The sequence below is a fragment of the Micrasema longulum genome, unplaced genomic scaffold (assembly GCF_059751315.1).
Source record: "Micrasema longulum isolate JH-2025_06_02 unplaced genomic scaffold, ASM5975131v1 h1tg001893l, whole genome shotgun sequence".
Lineage (NCBI taxonomy): Eukaryota > Metazoa > Arthropoda > Insecta > Trichoptera > Brachycentridae > Micrasema > Micrasema longulum.
In genome coordinates this window covers 134,616-153,392 of record NW_028279067.1, presented here as the reverse complement: position 1 = coordinate 153,392, position 18,777 = coordinate 134,616, and the positions used below count along the sequence as shown (strand labels likewise).

The 18,777-nt window shown below is 30.6% G+C and overlaps 2 protein-coding genes across 2 annotated transcripts in view; both read left to right on the top strand.

Moving 5' to 3' along the window:
- Window positions 1-6,366, top strand: part of LOC148273633 (carotenoid isomerooxygenase-like) — a 30,476-nt gene extending 24,110 nt beyond the window's left edge. Inside the window, exons 12-13 of the mRNA XM_088238424.1 lie at window positions 1,449-1,547; window positions 2,920-6,366. Coding sequence (XP_088094550.1) covers window positions 1,449-1,547; window positions 2,920-3,102 — 282 coding nt within the window. The 3' untranslated portion in view covers window positions 3,103-6,366. The remainder of the gene's footprint in view (window positions 1-1,448; window positions 1,548-2,919) is intronic.
- Window positions 6,367-17,916: 11,550 nt separating this feature from the next.
- Window positions 17,917-18,777, top strand: part of LOC148273632 (carotenoid isomerooxygenase-like) — a 34,701-nt gene continuing 33,840 nt past the window's right edge. Inside the window, exon 1 of the mRNA XM_088238416.1 lies at window positions 17,917-18,190. Coding sequence (XP_088094542.1) covers window positions 18,188-18,190 — 3 coding nt within the window. The 5' untranslated portion in view covers window positions 17,917-18,187. The remainder of the gene's footprint in view (window positions 18,191-18,777) is intronic.

Below are 18,777 nucleotides of genomic sequence, written 5' to 3'. Positions count from 1 at the left end.
CTAAAAAGGCTGCAGTCATTCATGAGTTCAGTCATTTGAATTTTCGATTTGCTTTCGGATTTTATGCTGGTGTTAAGAAGAAAGTATTTGTTTGATTTGAATGGGTCAAACAAGCTTTTGCCTTTTTGCAATCGTTGTTCCGCAAAAAAGATGTATTGTTCCTCCTCATTCTTCTCAATATTCATTACAGTATCAACCACATCTTGAGCAGATACCTTGTTCGTATCAATATTATATAGTTCCGCGGTATCTTCGAGGAACGGATTACCAAATTCACTCAAGGTCTTTTCCGGAGATTTCACATTTTGAAGAAACTTGTCATGGTTCGCTTCAGTGTCAGAATGGTGTGTATTTGGACAGGTTTCTGTTAGATTCAAACAATTTTTCTCAAATGACTCGATCATGTCTGTTAATTCCAGTCCAGCTATAAGCCACTTCCGCAACGCATCTGGATTTTCAGTTAAACCAATCATGCCTTTAAAAAAAACAAATTAAAAAACTATTCGTCATTTAAGGAACAAAAAGAAGAGAAAACCTACTTACCACCATCTCCTTCCATAAGAGCGTTAATTTGTTCGTGTGCTTGTTCAAGCGCAATCCCTGTAAAGGGCCGATGAAGGGTCGATTAGAAAAAGAAATTAGATTGGCATTCAAAATTTAAAATATCATTTTGAAAAGTAAATAAGTTAGAAGTACCATGCCTATTTTGAAATTTTAACTGCGAGCGGACCCAACGCGTCACTCCGCTGCGCGGCACAAATATTTTTTTTCAAATATTATGAAATGTCTACCAAAAATTTACCAAAAACAAAAAAAACATGTTTTTTACTGTTTTCAATTTTTTCCCTATTTTTACTATGAAAAGTCGATAAAATGGTTTCAGAAATAAATTCTTTGACCATTATTTATGCGAAAATAATACCAAACATAACCTGGTAGTCAAATTGCCTTTGATTTAAATCGTAGATTGACGCGCGGCAGATGGAAACTTTGACCCCCGCCCCCCTACCCCCCGCGGGGGGTGGAAGTTACCAACCGAGCTTAATCAACTTAGTTTGACCAAGTGAACAACTGTGCCAAGCGGCTTGCTTTAATCATATTTTGCAAGGTCTGCCTTTTAAAATCAAAAGTCTATGCCAATAAGCCAGCAACAATTCCAGACCGAAATAACGAGATAATCCAGCATACTGATGAGATAGAGCCACAATTATGTCAAAATATCACAAAAAATTTCAACAAAAGGAAATTTTTTTTTTACCAGAGAAGCCGAGACGCCACGGGGTATAGACTTGACTTGACCCTGAGACTTGACCCAGAGACTTGAGCGATCTAAACTGTTTGAGTTTTATTGAAAAAACAAATCGTACACCTTTTATTGATTAATTGTTACACCGTTTATTAGTTATTCTGCTTTTTATTTATTCGCGAATTTAAATATTCTTTTGCAGGTACTGAAAGTGAACGTTGAAGAAAAAACAAGTAAACTGTGGTATGAAGACAGATGTTTCCTTAGCGAACCAGTTTTTGTTTCGAATCCAAATCCAAAGGTAAATGATCTTTTCATGTTCATTAGTATTTTTTTTTTTTTTTCTATCATAGACAAAGATCATTAATAAAATAACGTGACTTCACTGGGACAAAGACGCTTAACAATATACTCTTTTTTTTTTAATGTTACATGTGAGAATAAAAAAGAAGACTTAACATACGGAGATACTTAAGAAAATGTTCAGAAAGTTTTAAACATTACGTTTTTAAGTTTATGTTCAATTTATGTTCACCTTTATTATTTATATTATAAAACGTACAATAAAATAACAGAAACATAACATAAACTGTACATTTGTGGAGCAGTTAATTTTAATGTACCTCACCGTAACTTGCGTACCAATGCTGTCTTTGCTGTAGAAAATTATAAAACCAACATCGGATTCTTTTCCCCTCTGCCAAGGGTCCTCAGAACAATAAACAAAATCTCATTAAACGGTACTGTCGATTCCTACAGCAAAGGCAAGCATTCCAGAAGCAAGCGGTGTTGTCACTCCTGACTCGCGATGACACACTCGCCATGTCTGCCTAGATTATGCCATAAGTATACCTTTGTAAATTTAAATAGATTTTAAGATTGTTTAGATTAAGTGTTATTATATTATATATACTCATTAATGCCAATTTGTTAGGGCTTCCATAAGCCTGTTGATTGGCTTAGAAAAATATATATATTGGTTTGAGCGAATGAGACAATCCATTTTACTTCTATCCAGCTCCACTTTCTATTTTTTATAGCTTTTTTGTACATTTTCTCCTTTCTGATTGTTTTAATAGATAGTGGAAGTAGGTTTATATATTTTAATAGCATAATACTCAAAATCTTTTTGTCCGAAAGTGGTATTAGTATGCATTTGTTTAAGTTGTCTTTGTGTTGAGAATCTAGTGATTATATTATTTGTTTGTGATGTAGTGTAGGGGTTATGTCTTTCATTTGTGTAAAAATAGTTTTTGAATATGTAAGCGAGTATTGTTTTAGCGTATAATTGATTTGGTGTCATAAGTTGTTATCTGTGGAATATTTCTATAAAATTATAGAAAATATAAAATTAAATTTATAATAAAAAATTACATTTTCTATTATAAATTCAATTGGAATTTATTTCACTCAACGAACAGCTTTTAGCAACAAATTTTATTATTTATCCAAACCAATTTCAGTTTATAAGAGTAAATATTTTTTTACACGGCCATTAAACATTTTCAATATTACCTAACATTGAAAATTCTATATAATTCTCTGTCTATTAGAACAAACTAAAATATTGTTTATTGAAATGTTTTTTTAGGTGCACAAACAATTTAAAAACATAAAAAAATATCGTTTTATGATATACAATTTTATAAATAAAATTATAACTTTTGTTTTAGTCTGAAGACGACGGTGTTGTGATATGTTCCATGACTTGGGGTAACGAGAGAGAGAATGACGTGGGAATAGTGGTGCTGGACGGACGCTCATTCACAGAGTTGGGAAGGACGTCCTTCTGCACCCCCTCTCCTGTTCCGAGGTGCTTCCATGGCTGGTTCCAGTCCAAGGAATCATCGCATTGACGGAGTTACGATCTGCAAATTAATTAAATTTAATTACAATTATTATTCGTAGTGCTCTGAAAAAAATATAGATATTATTTGCATTAATATACATTATTTGGCTTTGCGATAATAATAATAATAACCATAGTTTATTGACAAAAATAACAATTACTTTATCTACTACATACGCACTTAGATATGTAATAGATTTCTCTGGATCATGTCTAGTCTGCCTAACTAGGTACAACCTGTTTTAAGGCAGACATTTTTATGCAAAAATAAACAATAACATTACTACCTACTAGTTAATTTACTATAGTTTTACAATATTAATTTATTATTTAAGAATGTATTTTGAGTAAATTTTCCGATTTTTCTTGACCTAAACCCAGTAACCATTTTTTTACAAATTTATTAAATTGAATCCGGGTCATGGTTTTGCAATGTTTGGGTAACATATTTAATATTTTGGGGCCCAGAAACCTGAAATTTCTTTGCCCGAATTCAGAGTTTGTGATAGACCCCATGACCCATCCTCTAGTTTGACTTCTAGTAGTGTGGGAGTGTTCCTTTTGAGATTTGGTAGAATAATTTGCTTTCACAAACATTATTATTCTAAAAATATATAATTGCCGCATATCTAAGATTTTAAATTCCTTAAATAACTTGATGCTGAGTTACCTGAAGGGCTTTCTAAAAATTATTTTAATTATTGATTTTTGAGCAGATTTGAGAGGTTTGAATATTGATTTATTAGTGCCTCCCTATCCTATTATGTCATAAGTTATAATTGAGTTACATAAAATAATATATATCTGTTTGAGTTTAATTATGGATAAGATGCTAAGTATCGACTTAAAGATATGTGAAAGTTTTCTAATTTTTTGTGTTATGTATTCTATGTCCATTTAAAATATTTATCAAAATTATTCCCAAATATTTTATATGGTGTACTGATTCAAGTATTTCAGAGCATATTTTTAATTAAAGGTTTTGTTTAGACTGTCCCACTGTGGTTTTACTAAATGTTATATATTTTGTTGTGTCAATATTTAAACTTAAGAGATTGTTATCCAGCCACATTTTTATTATATTGACACCGTTTTGAGCCACAGAATAAGTTTCATCCTACTTGTCACTAGTAAAAATTAGACCATTGTAATCTGCAAATGCAATTATGTCATAATTATTTGTGTGTGTCAGACATAAATAATTAATGTACAAAATAAACAAAATCGGTCCCAAAATACTACCCTGTGGTACAACAAAATCTATGGTTTTTTTCTTCGCTAGTAATATTATCTATTTTTACTATTCTACCACATAAATAGCTTTTTAACCAATTTAGTAAATTACCTTGCAAACCTATATTTGACACACGTTTCAACATGATTTTATGTGATATAGTGTCGAAAGCTTTTGCTGAATCTAAAAAAAAATTAAAGACATTTCTTGCCGTAGTCTACATATTTAGAAATAAGATCTGTTATTTTATTTTTTTATTTTCTTCTGTTATACCAGAGATTGCCGTATCTGTACCTATTCCTTTTTGAAATCCCTACTGATTTGCCGATATAATATTATTGATGTCTATGTATTCTGAAGTTCCTTTTTTTACTATTTTTTCTATAATTTTAGAGATTACTTATTATTAATGACATTGGTCGATAGTTTGCAATATCTACTCTGTCTCATTTTTTATGAATGGGAATTACAATAGCTTTTTTTTAGGGAAGAAGGGTAATAAAGTAATTAATAAAGTAAGAAGAACTAGAGCTTAGGTAATAAAGTAATTAATATAGAAATATCTACTCTAAACTAAATTTTAGTTTAATATCAAACCAAAAAATTAGTAACAAAAATGTTTTTACTGTGATCTGTCATATTTCATTTTAATTTATTTGTGTAAAAAATGCGGAAAAGCAAAAAAAAAAAAAAATTAAGAATTCTATTGATTTATTTATTTTGTTCATTAACGCCCAAAAGGCATTTACAAAAAATAAAAATGAATTACATGCTAACATACTAAATAATAAACAGAATATACAGAAAAAATATGTGAAATTAGTTAGAAAGAATATGATAAAAAGTTTTACAAAGTAAAAAAACAATAATAACAAAGGTATGCAAGAAAAAACAGTAAGCATATAAACAAAAAATGCAAAGATATAAGCTTATGAAATAAATTCTGTAAGGCAAACAATAAATAAAGTGTTACGGTAAGCAAGAAAGACATTTTTAAGTTAAATTAAAAAACAAGCAAGCATATATTATTACGAAAAAATAAGAAATAAAAATATGTATCTATGAAATACGTATTTGCCAATACTACAGTGCAATTTGATATAATGGTAAAAAATAAAAAAAAACAAGTATAAGGTAATAAAAATAAAATAAGTATTTTTTTTTAAATTATGAAATTGAATTGTCAATAATGGTTTGACGAGCAGCTACAAATAAACTTGATATTTTGGACTTATAAGATGGTAAAGAATTGGACAGAATGTCTGCAGCCGTTCCATAAGTGTTACCTAACCTATGCAGTCTCGGTATCAATGAATTGTTTTGTTGGTTGGAAGAAGTACTGGAGCAATGAAACAATAAAGTACTCCTAGTGTTGACAGCCGGTACTCTAAAATTAATCAATTCAAGTATTTTTGGTGCGTCAAAAAGAGAGTTTACAATTTTATACAGTACAATGAGATCATTAATAGTTCTTCTTTCAGAAAGTGTTGTTAGGTTAAGCAGTGTTAATAAATAGTCATAATTCACATTTTGAATTGGAATGTTTAGTTTGTAGTTTATATATCGTAGAAATTTATGTTGAATGTTTTCTATATTATAAACATGAACATTATAGCAGGGTGACCATATTGATGAATTAAAATCTAAATTACTTCTTACAAGAGAACAGTATAATATTTTCAATGATCGGATGGACTTGAAGTTTTTTGTATTTCTCAAAATAAAGCCCAACATTTTTAATGCCTTGCTTGAAATTTCATTGACATGATAAACAAAAGACAATTTTTCATCAAAAAATACCCCGAGATCCTTTATCATTGATACGGTAGAAAGATTGACACCGCCAATACTGTAACAAAAAATGAGCGGTTTTTTTATTCGATGAAAACGAATGATCTGACATTTTTTAGTGTTTAAGTACATTTTATTTTCTTTACACCACTCATCTAGAGAATTGAGGTTCTGTTGAACGGACAGACAATCTTCAAAGGTCTTTATCACCCTATAAATTTTAAGGTCATCCGCAAAAAGTAAAAACATGACGTCATTAAAAATTTTTGTAATATCGTTGATAAAAAGTAAAAAAAGCACCGGACCCAAATGAGAACCTTGAGGTACACCACTGGTAGCCTTAAAAGAATAAGAGGAAAAAGACCTTACTTTTACAATTAATTGTCTATCGTTCAAGTAACTAGTTAACCAGTTTAGAAATTTACCTCCAAAACCCATTTTACATAATTTAGCTAATAGTAATTTATGACAGACCTTGTCAAAAGCTTTACAAAAGTCAGTGTATATGGAATCAATTTGTAATTTCTTACCTAGTGATTCACTAATATAATTTTCATAAATAAGGAGGTTAGTAAGAGTGGATCTATTAGATGTAAAACCATGTTGCTGAGGTACAATAATACTCTTAATTTGCACCGATATTTTATCAAGAACAATACTTTCAAATAACTTCGGTATTGTAGACAGGATACAGATTGGTCTGTAGTTTGTAATGTCATTCTTATCGCCTTTTTTGAATATTGGGATAAGATAGCTAGATTTCCATTTATATGGAAAACAGCCTGAGGTTAAAGAAGTGTTGAAAATATTTTTTATTGGTTCAGCTATTATAGGTAGAGAAGATTTTAAAAACAGTGGTGGGATATTATCGGGACCAGCAGATTTACTAACGTCTAGGGCTTTTATTTTATTTATGACATCTTGAAGAGTAATTTGGCAACTAGAAATATCCAAGACGCTATCTAAGGCCATAGAAGGAATGTCGTTATCGGTTATTACATCGTCAAAAACACTTTTAAAATAATCTGCAAATAAGTCAGCAACTTTACGTGGGTCATCTGCTCTAATGTCGTTCAAAAACATTGAACTGGGGATACTGGATTCACCTTCTTTAAGAGAATTAGTAAAATTCCAGAATGTTTTAGGATTGCTAGTGACAGAAAGTTCTATTTTATTAATATAAGATTCATAACTTGCCCTAGATAACTTTTTACAATCGGCACGTGACTTTTTGAATTCCAAGTAATGTGAAAGAGAGTTTGTTTCTTTAAAGCGTTTGTGGATACTTTTTTTATTATGTACAGCAACAATGGCATCTTTACTAAACCAAATTGGAAAAGTAGAAGTTTTGGCAGTGCATAATGGGACATACTTATTAATAATATTATTTAAATTCGAGTAAAAAGTTTCTAGCGTATCTTCTATGTCATTTTGATTTGTAAAAGACCAGTCAATATCGCTGAGTGATGTTACAATTTTTGCGTAGTCCGCTTTATGAAAGTTAAGTTTGGGTTCCTTGACACGATTAATTTTATTTTTTAAGCTAAAAAATACAATGTCCAGAGGAGGATGAAAAAGATCTTGAGGAAGAAGCTCTGCAGATGATGTTGACACGTTAATTTCACTATCACATAAAGTACCAGAATCACGAGGCAAACATTTAGGTATATTAGTAAATACCAGGTCAAGCTGACGGCCCATAGAATTAAACACTGAACACACTTGTGATAACCCTACAAAGTTAGACATATCCATGATTTCACGAGCGCATCCTGTTGCAGATACAGTGGGCAAGTCATTAACCTCATAGTTCCAGTTAACATTTGGCAAGTTAAAGTCACCCACTAAGATTATTTTAGCATCAGAATATTTTCTTTTAATGTTTATTACCTCCTCTGCGTGGTTACTGTAAATTGATAATGGTGATGCTGGAGGTATGTATACGCAACCAATGATAATTTTTTCTTGTAAGGTGCTAATTACTATATACACTTGCTCAATGCTATTAAAAAGTATTGGAATTCTCGATGATTTAAATTTATTCGAGACGGCAATAAGAACGCCACCCCCTCTTGATTTGTTGCTCGAAGACTTATTTCTATCGCATCTATACACGTTAGAACCGAGGAATCCCAGTTCATCAGACAGGATATTGTTGTCAAGCCAGGTCTCAGTAAGGCAGATAATATTATGGTTTAAGACAGGTATTGATGTTCTTAAATCCAAAATTTTTGATTTAAGTCCCCTAACGTTCTGGTAGTATAAATTGAATTCTTTCAGTTTTTTGAAGCTGATCTAATAATTTGTGGAGAGCCATTTATGTATTTGATGGTAAGGTTTTGTTCGCCATTCGTAGTTCTTTGTTCTAGTTGTTTTCTAAGATCGGCCAAATATATTTGTTGATTACGTGTCAAATCGTTTTTAATATATATTTCTTTATTGGACACAAATTTTCGATTTCTTAAAACTGTATTTGCTTGTATCGAGCTTTTAAGAATGACTTTCGTAGGACGAGGGTGAGTGTTCTTTTTAGCACCAATACGGTAGGTTTTTATGTCGTCTAGTTTTATTGATGTGTCTAGATCTTTGAATACATCAAGAACTCTTTGGCAATCTGAAATAACAACACCTGAAGCACTGTCGGGGATTTCGGGTAAATTGTAAATAATTACATTATTTTCCCTTTTTATGCGATCTTTTAATTCGGCCAGGGTGCACTCAGTTTGGTTAGTATCCTTGTTGGCTTCTAAAGCTAACAGCCTACTCTCGAAAGAGTCCATTTTAAGTGCGATTTTCATTATGTCGGCTGATACACTTCGTTTCAGATCCTCGATACCTTCGGTGATTTTGCGCATTTCAGCTTGAAGTGCAGATATTGCATTACTTAAATCGAGATTAATAGAAAAAGGCGTTAGTTGGGGAGAGCATATTGGTAGATTGTCGGGAGTTTTTTTCAGATCTTTTTTTGGACCCATTTTCCCTTTAATATTATAAAATATTTTCCTTTTAAATTATATTGTTTTATTGATGACTGCGAAAATTTAATAATTTTATAAATGCAGAGACATCTGTCAGCAACAGAAAATACTAAATTCTTTAATATGAATAAGTAAAGTTGATCAATGAATAAGGTGTAAGTCTATGATAAGTAATATTTAATAAAATAAAATAATACGAAGTCGACAAGTGGATTCGAGCCCGGGTCTGCGGATCAGGATTAAGTGCCTCTGTCGATATAACCACGGGCCACCTGCAGCAGGGTGACAAATTATTTGTATCTAAAGCACATAAATGTTATTTTTTGACTTTTTTCTTATTGTTTGTTGTTTTTTTTTTTTTTATAACACAGCACATTAACCGCAATTTGATAAAACGTTTGTAAGTTTATTTTTCTTCACAACACCAACTATTTATTAAATTAGGTATAATGTTGCAAAAGACAATACAGTATTGAAATGTCACAATATTCGAACAACACAAAAACGAAATCGAAAAATCACTTTTGTTCATAAAGCACTTCACAAAATGAGTTTATAATTGATTGCAAGGAATTGAAACCAATTTAATTACGTAGACTGTAATATGTTTAGCTGAATAGTACGGTTGAAACTTTGCTTTTTAATAAATATTGCTAAGGATACGGCGTTTGACAGTTGTACGTTAGCGTTAGCTAGGTATGATGATGTTTTAATAAAAATACAAAAAGTAAGTCAGAGTAATTAAACTTTTCGGATCAGTCGGGTCCTCTCTAGAGAAAGCTATATTGCCGCTTTATAAAGTTTAACAATGATAATTTATCATGTTTCATCATAATTTTACTGTAAAATCTGTATTAATTTATAGTTTTAAATTAATGTTACAATATACTTATAGATGTGCGTATAGACGCAATAATTTAAATATGACAATCTTATGCAAACCGCATGACATGTGAAGACAATATTATAGATATTATGTGTAGCGTCGTTGTCATAGAATTAAGAATAGTCCAGAAACCGCTTACGCACATCAAACAGAAGGCGACTAAACTACTCATAAATGAGTAGGTTTACGTTTTGACCCATTAGTTTCTTTGTAGACGTCGCTCAGTACGCAACTTCCGATTTGAATTCAACGATGCCGTGTTGTGTCCTTTTAAAGTGCAGAAATACTGCTAGGATCTTAAAGAAACGGGATGAAATCACATTTCATGATTAGCGAACGAACGTTTAAGTTCCAAATGCATTACTTAAAAATTAATTTATTTTTTCGTCTGTCAGATTGTCGAAGAAACAAAATGGAAATTTCGTTAGTGCTGCAAGGGTAGTAAATTTTTTTACTCTACTTTGCTCATCTACTGAGAGAATTAATGAAAATTGGATCTCGGATTAAACTACTCTTTGGTGGACATTTGACCGACATTATCTTCAAAGCATCAAATATTATTTAACATGATATACAAATATCCGTTTTATTTCAAATAAAATTTGTTATATATTTTAAGTTCAATGTTCATGAATTCAATTACTCTTATTAAATGACCCTTTACTTATCTACTCTGTTGTGTCAATCAATATTTTCGCGTGCACAATAAGATTTTAGAGAAATTAACAGATTGCTATTTTTTTAACCTTACATTTGTGTTATGATTTTTTTCCCATCAAGCAACATTACGCGGCGGCATTGCGAATGCGCGCGGCAAAAGTGAGGCATAGTGGGGGAATTATTGGACACAGTTTGATGTATTCAAATATGATTCTACTCTCCTTCTGGACTATTCTTAATTCTATGTTCTATGGTCGTTGTGTTATAAGTACTCGTCTATTAGTGCGACTGATCAGTGGCGATTCTGCAGGTGAGACAAAAAAGACTCCGCCTCACTAAAAACTCATACTCTAAAGTCGGGACGTTCACTGCGCATTGCATAAAATCTTTATAATGAACCGGAAACATCCCCATTCCCTTGTCAATGCACACGACATCTTCCGTCTATTAATTTAGTCACACTCCTTCAGACAGCACGTGTTGCAAATTGCAAACGGAAAATCTTTATTTTAATGTACGTAAGGTTGAGTAAACGGAGCCTCAAACACACAGAGAAAACGTACAATTTGCCGTGTATGTTAATAAAATAAATAAATAAATAATAAATGTCAATGATATATTTTTTTTCTATTTTGTTATAGAGTCTTAACATTCTTGCAAGAGGGTTAAAATGTGCCTTATTGTATGTAAAAATTGGAAGGTAAAATGTATCGGGTGATCTTAGACGCCTACGGGGAACGTACAATGACGCATTTTCAACACAAAACACGAATCAACATTATTGTGAATTATATTGTACAAGTACATCATATCTATAATTTGTCTCGTAGTTTCTAACTTTTCAATTTTAAAATACTCCAAGCGCTCTTCATAACATTGAAGTATTCTGCCCATGTTACACTTAAATGTCAAAGAACGAAGGATTTTTTTCTGTTTTGGGGAATGTTTTGACCATGATAAATTCAAACCGTGAATCTGACTATGCCGCCTCTGACATGAAGTGAGAGGAAGAAGGTGGCGTGTGGAGTTTTTGTACCAACGCCAGCGTATCTATTCCTGTGTCATTACAGTCGCCTTTAGCCCCTAGTGGTTAGTTTCGACCGCGCTTGGGCAGTGAGTGCGTACGTACCGAGTAATGAATAACTTAATTTTGTCAAATATCAAAAAGACGTACCCACGCTTATTCTTTTTACGGTTTAAGTTTAAATTTAGTTACGTACCATAGGTTATTAATATTGATTATTAAAGTCTAGCAGGATTAGAATATAATAGATACTGTGGCTTCACTAGAAATTTAGTACCAAAATCGCCACTGGAGCGGATCTTTTTTTTAAAATACGGAAGATGTTTTTATAAGTTCCTACTTCTACGCTAGTTTTCATAAAAGCATTTTTTTCATAGTTTCAGATAAGGGTTTTAAAAATAGTACTAAATGATAATTTGATAATGAGAAACTTCACCCTGAGGGGAAAATTTTGATACAAAAAAAAATTCTTACGCGCGGTAAAAATTAGAGTATTAAATTGTACGGCAAAGTTTCTTCAAAAAAAATAATTTGATACAAACAAACTACTTTGAAAAATGTCACTGGTTCATATGAATCAACCAATGATAAGGGAATTGTGAAAGATTTTCGGTTTACTTACCGTCAACGGACCAATCAGCAGGACTGACTGAGAAGAAGCGGAAGAGAACTTAAGACGTCACTCGTGGAGTAATTTCAGAAATACATAACTTTTATAAATCGTAGCGCAGATAATACGATACAAAAAAATGTATATTGTAATATTTTTAGGCTTAGTTTAATAGATTATTATCAAAAAAAAATTAAAAACCTCTAAACGTCCTAATTAATTATTTTTTTAAAATAACTTTTTTGAAAATCCAATTATTTGACGGTGCTTTCCTGCAAATTACTAAAACTGATGTAAAGTCGTTTTATTTAAAGCAGCAACAGTTTTCACATTTTTTGTACGCTGATCGTCGTATGTATTGTTGTTTTGATAATAAAATTGCGAAGTTTTTTTTATCTTTATTATTTATTTATTATAAATTAATAATCAAGTACAAACATATATTATCTTTATTGTGGTTGTTGTTTTTTTGTTTTATTGGGTTATAATCATGTCCGTCGTTTAAATCATTTATTTAAAAAAATGGATAACATTAAAATTGACTAGATTTTAAGCAAGGTTTTTTTCGTACAACCTAGGTATTTTAGATTTATAAGAAACTATTGTATTATTTTTAAATGGACAAAAATTTTATAACAAATATTATATACGAAAATAAATAAAAGTATTACAGTTTTTAAGTGCCTTTTTATTACTCATTACGCCCATTTTCATTTTCTCTTTTTTGTTTATCTAAAATAAAATGAACTGGAATAAAGTTTGGTACTTTAAATAGAAATGTAAAATTTTATAAGATTTTGGGGTACTATGGTTATTTTTATAAACTGGGGATATGATTTTAAATGTTTTCAGTATTTGAGAATATTTTTACGATTTCGAACATTTTACTATAAAAATCTGAAGCGAATGTTTTTTAATTTAAAGTTTAATAGAAATAAAACGGCCCGTAACTGGCCAAAAGGTTGATGACGTCACGCGTGACTTATGGATCCTATGTTCCCTCAAATCCTATAATGAGATCGTTCGACGCGGGCGGCTTGTGGCTTTTTATTTGTTTTTATAGTTAAATTTCGTCTTTTCCTTTGCTTTTTTTGTTTTCATTTATAAACATCCATAGCATTATGACTGACATTGGTTTTTACTAGAAAAATCCGATAACTTGCCCAAAATAGATATAATCATGATGGGTGTTTTTTTCTCATCCAATACAAAATTTTTAAGTTCCGAGTATAGAAATGTAAAGGCCACAAGGTAAGGAAATATATAATGTTTGCTTCCAGAATGTATTCATTTAAATAGTTGCATGTACTATAAATATATTGTTTCACGTACATTTGATGCAAAAGGAAAGTAACGTGACTTTGACACAACATAACCCATAAAATACCATTGCTTGTAAACATCTCTGTTGCTCGAGTGCGTGTTAATGCCTTTTTTTTATTAAATGTGATTTACTTATTAATATATCAGCTAGGGAAAATTACGGAGACAATGCCATAGGTTACATTCAAGTAAAACGGGCGGGTGATATTTGAATGGTAAAAGGTCGAGTCACACCAGAACATAAAGTTAGAACCAAAGCGTACTCGGTGACGTTGATTTGCGATGAAGTCTGGGAAATAATAGATTCCTGCAAGTGTGAAAACTGTCCAGCATCTCAAGGTCAGTTGCCATTTTGTAAATGCAATACATTTCACAAATAAATAAGGTAGGTTTTCATACAGCAATTTTTTAGTAATTTTATTTTTCATTTATTTAGAAAACCAACTGTTCTACAAATTAAACTTAGTAACATAAGTACAGAAATATAATACAAATATAAACAATAACGTTTAAATTATTTTAGTATTGTAGTACCTGTCAAGCTTTATAAGTGCTAATTTCAGCACCTACTGATAGTAAATTTTTATAGTCTTCAGTCTGCCACTATCATGTACAGTACATCATTAAATTTAGTATTTTGTACTGAACAAGACCTACGGAAAAAAGTATGGAGGTTTGTTTTTTTAAACATCTCGTTTCATAGGAATGGCCAAAAACGCTTTATTTGGCGTCTTCACCGTAGTGTTTGTGCACATTCGAACTAAACAGTACTTGTATCTTATAACTGAAGACATTTAATGCACGTTAATTAGTTAAAACAGTGTAAAACAACCGTTTACAACAAAAACAACACGTAGGCTATACAAATTCGTATGAATTTGTTTGAGCGGTCAGCCGGATTCGTAACGCGTGACGTCACAAGCCCATTCGGCATCCGAATGGTCGTTTTGGCGCCAATTCAAAGTATACGTTTTTAAACCGCTCTGAAAAATTAACACGTGGACATTAAAAAAAAAAACTGTACAGATACCATCGTAATTTTTTTTCTATTTTTTTGCAAAATAAAAAAAATATGATAATACCCTATTGAAGACATAAGTGAATAAAGGCGTTATGTCGCATTTTTTTAAATATACTTTTAAACATACTATAAATGAAGATTTTATATACAGCCCTTTCACAAAAAGCCAACTACACAATAAAAAAAATAGCAGACAAACGATTTTGAAAGCTGGTAAACGTGTTATTTTATCAGCAATTACTCAGGTGTTTAAAATTTTAACTCCAGGAGTGCAATTATGAATCTTCTCAACCCCCAGAGAGTAATTAATTTGAAGATTTTTTTTTCAATGCGACTACACTTTCCTTTATATAATGGTCACACTGATGATTAAACGTCAAATGGAGTATAAAACTGCTTCAAAAACGGAAATAAAACTAATACGGTTTGGTCAATTCAAACTTATGAAGTATTTAGGGTCGCAATGATATTCTTAACGAAAATAATTATGTTTGATTTCACGTGTTCATATTTTTGGACGGTTAATCACCAGTGTGGCCATATATTAAGAAAAAATTACACGCCAACAGAGCGACCTCTTTGCGAGCAATTCCGTTCAGAATATCAGACCAGGTATCTGCTTTTTGTTTTTGTCACATGACACCTTTATTCACTCACGTCCTCAATTGTAATACGAATGGGCAAATTTTCATGGATTTTTTTTATTAGCTTCTAAATTAATTTTAAAAATCACAAGAAAATCGGTAATATTCTTATAAAAATCCGTAATAAATAAAGGAGATATAAAGGATCAAAGTCTAGTAATTTGCATATAAATAAAAACAGAGAACTCATGACGTCACCTAGTTTGACGTCATCAGATGCGGAGATAGTTTTTACGCAAACATTTATGATTCGAGTAGAGTAAGTGGAATGGGGTGACTTTGTTCAGTTTGGAACTTCAAACCTTCGTAAAAGAAAAAATAAAATTCTTATTTTTTAAATGCGAAAATATTACTTTGTGCGAGCGAGAAAATAATAAAAACTTCGTGTTCAAAGTCAACCTTTCGGAGTGGGGTCGCTTTGATACATCATAATTTTATGCGTTTGTTTTGGATTTTTTATTTTATTTTTTTCTTTATTTAGATAAAAAAATATAAGTTTACAACGTATACAACATTACTATACTAAATACAATTTTTATGTTAATTTAATACATATATTTACATTAACGTTTCGCCTTACGTAAAAAGAAAACAATTCTTGTGTATAAAATAGGAAGTGACGTCTTACAATAATTTGTTTATTTTATTTTTAATCAGTGAATATTTCTAGTATAACATATAAATTATAAAAAACGGTGTTTTCAGTCAGTGCTACACAAAAAAGAATTATAAATATAACTTTTCATTTCTTTCTGAATTATTTTATTCACTCTCCAATAATAAATTACTAACAAAAAAAGACACTGAGACACAGCACATAATCAGCAAATTAAGAAAAGGCGTGTACTCGATGGGCGCTTAAGTCGCATTTCATGAAATAATTAAGACAATACAAATAATATACTTTCGAGATCGAATCAATTGACAGTATTGGTGAGTTAAATTAATCTATTTAGTTTTTTTTCGGCAAACTTATTATTGTGATTTATTTGTATAGGTAACTCAAATCTAGTTGAGGCCATCCGATGCACTCTTTTTTTTAAAAAATAAATATTTGCGTTCTTATGATTTACCCAAATATTTCATTTTGAGGGCCATTTTCAACGAGTTGTTAATAACTCACTATTAGGAAAAGGGAATCAAGTTGGGGTAGAGTGGGATTCGAACCACAGACCTTTAGTCTGTGAGTCCGAGACACTAGCCACAGGACCACAACCCGATTTCCCTCGAATGGCCTTAGTATTACAGTGAAGTATACAACAGTGTATCTTTATTGAACGCGTAGGCCCAATCAATACGAATCCTCCAAATCCACACAGCACGGTGAAATTAGAGTGGATTGACATTTATAAAAATGATAATAATAAATATTTATATATTGTAATATACAATGTCATACAAACAAAATAATAACAAAGGTATACACAGTTAAATGGTGGACTTATTGCCACTTGAAGTTTCTTACAGTCTTACCAAAACTAAATAAAAAATATAATTTTAAAAAAATTCAAAAATTAAAATTAAAAACAAGTAAATGAAAAAGTTTAGAAAAACACAAACAGTAAAATCATTTCAAAAGATTATGGTGTCTATTGCTTACATTAACTATATTTAATACATTTTACATTATTCTATTACATCTTCCAAATATTAATTTATATTATAGAAACATTAATTGTATTATTATGTTATATTAATTTAAAATTTTTCAGGAGCTAGTCTTAGGTGAAAGTCCTGCAATGTTCAATCAAGTAAGGATAAGTCACCTTATTGCGTTTGCCTAGCAATAAATAAATAAATGTTATTTAAGAAAATAAATAGAATACTAATTATATGAACCCACCTCAGGTTATATTATATTATTTCGCCGTGTAGATTTTTACCGCTGGCGCTGTGTGAAATGGGCCATTTTTCCAGGTATGATTCATGGCATGATCAGAGTAATCCTAACTCAACAGTACAGGATGAAATTTGAATTAATTTATTTTTATTTTTTTATTTAAATCTTAAAGTAGGGCACACATATCATACATATTGTTATGTGTGTTCTAATAATAACATTGCAAATATATTTAATTAAAAATTGTTTATCACATATGTCTTGACCATTATTTTAAATTTTGATATGTTTTTTTCTTCATAAATATTTTTTTCCATTTCGTAATACTTTTTAATTGCTTAAAATAAAATTGAATTTTGTGACTTTGCCTTTTTCCTAAATGGAAGTCTAATTTTGTTCTTTTCTCTAGTATTGTGATCGTGTTCATGCTGGTTCCGATCAATTTTTTTCCAAAATTCTGTTTTTTTATTAGAGTTTATAATTTTATGAACAAATATCATTGTATTGTAAAATATTCTTTGTTTATATGTTAATAATTTCATTTCATTTACCATCGACTTTACCCTCGTATATCTGTTTTTTTTCAAAATGATTCTAAAGGCTTTATTTTGTAATACAGTTAGTTTATTATTAAATGCATTTTTTCATGTTTTTTCGTTTCATTTACTTGATAGATACAATGACTAATAATAACAAAAAAAATATCAATAGTGAACGGTTATGATGCGGTATCAATTCCAGTGAATTCGTGGTAAATAATAAATGGAGTATTTTGGCGTATGCATTCAATTCCTACCTACCAACCAAACACTCAGTGCCGGGAGAATACAAATAACCAGTACTTTGCTAAACATTCACATTCATTTCGTGACTCTTCTCAGCAGTCGTTCCTTTGACTAGTTATTAATAATAATATTTTTTATATCTGTGCTTCACATAAGTAAAAAGTTGTTTTATTTATTTTATTATTTAAGATAAAATACCTTTTCAAAAAACGATAAAAAAAGTCAGTGTTGAGTGTTTTTTTATAAACTACTTCAATCTAAATTCGTTTTTTTTTTCTGTTACTGAAATTTACGCAATGGTAAGTACATTATTTCACTTTTAATTTTATTTAAGATATTTTACAATGTTTTTAGAAATCACTCATTTTTTCATAATTATTAGTTTTTATTTATTTTATCATATTAGATTGTTATTCTTAATGCTGATGTTATTACAACAGTTTTAGAGACTAGAAGGAATGCGTATTTTACTACACATTTTTATCGATTATTGCGCGGTATGATCGATAATCCTGTAGCTCAATCACAAATAATTATCGACGTGATAACAATTTCTCACCGCGGATGTTTATCGTATTCGCGATTACAACGGATCATCCGTGAACACCTAATATTAAATGTCAAAATATTTACGTTTCGCGATGTATAATCCTGCTGCGCAATCACATTTGAATTTCACCGGTGTAAATATAGAAAATATGCCGAAACTGCTATTTTCATTTATTTATTTGTTATTTATCATGCTATTCATTGCATTTAGCCGGCGGTTGGCAAGCCAAATGTCAAGAATAGCAGTCGCCATAGTAATTGAAATTTAATTTTTACTTTTTGTATTAGATACTCGTTACTATTTTGCAAATGCTATATATTGTATTATTTTAAACGC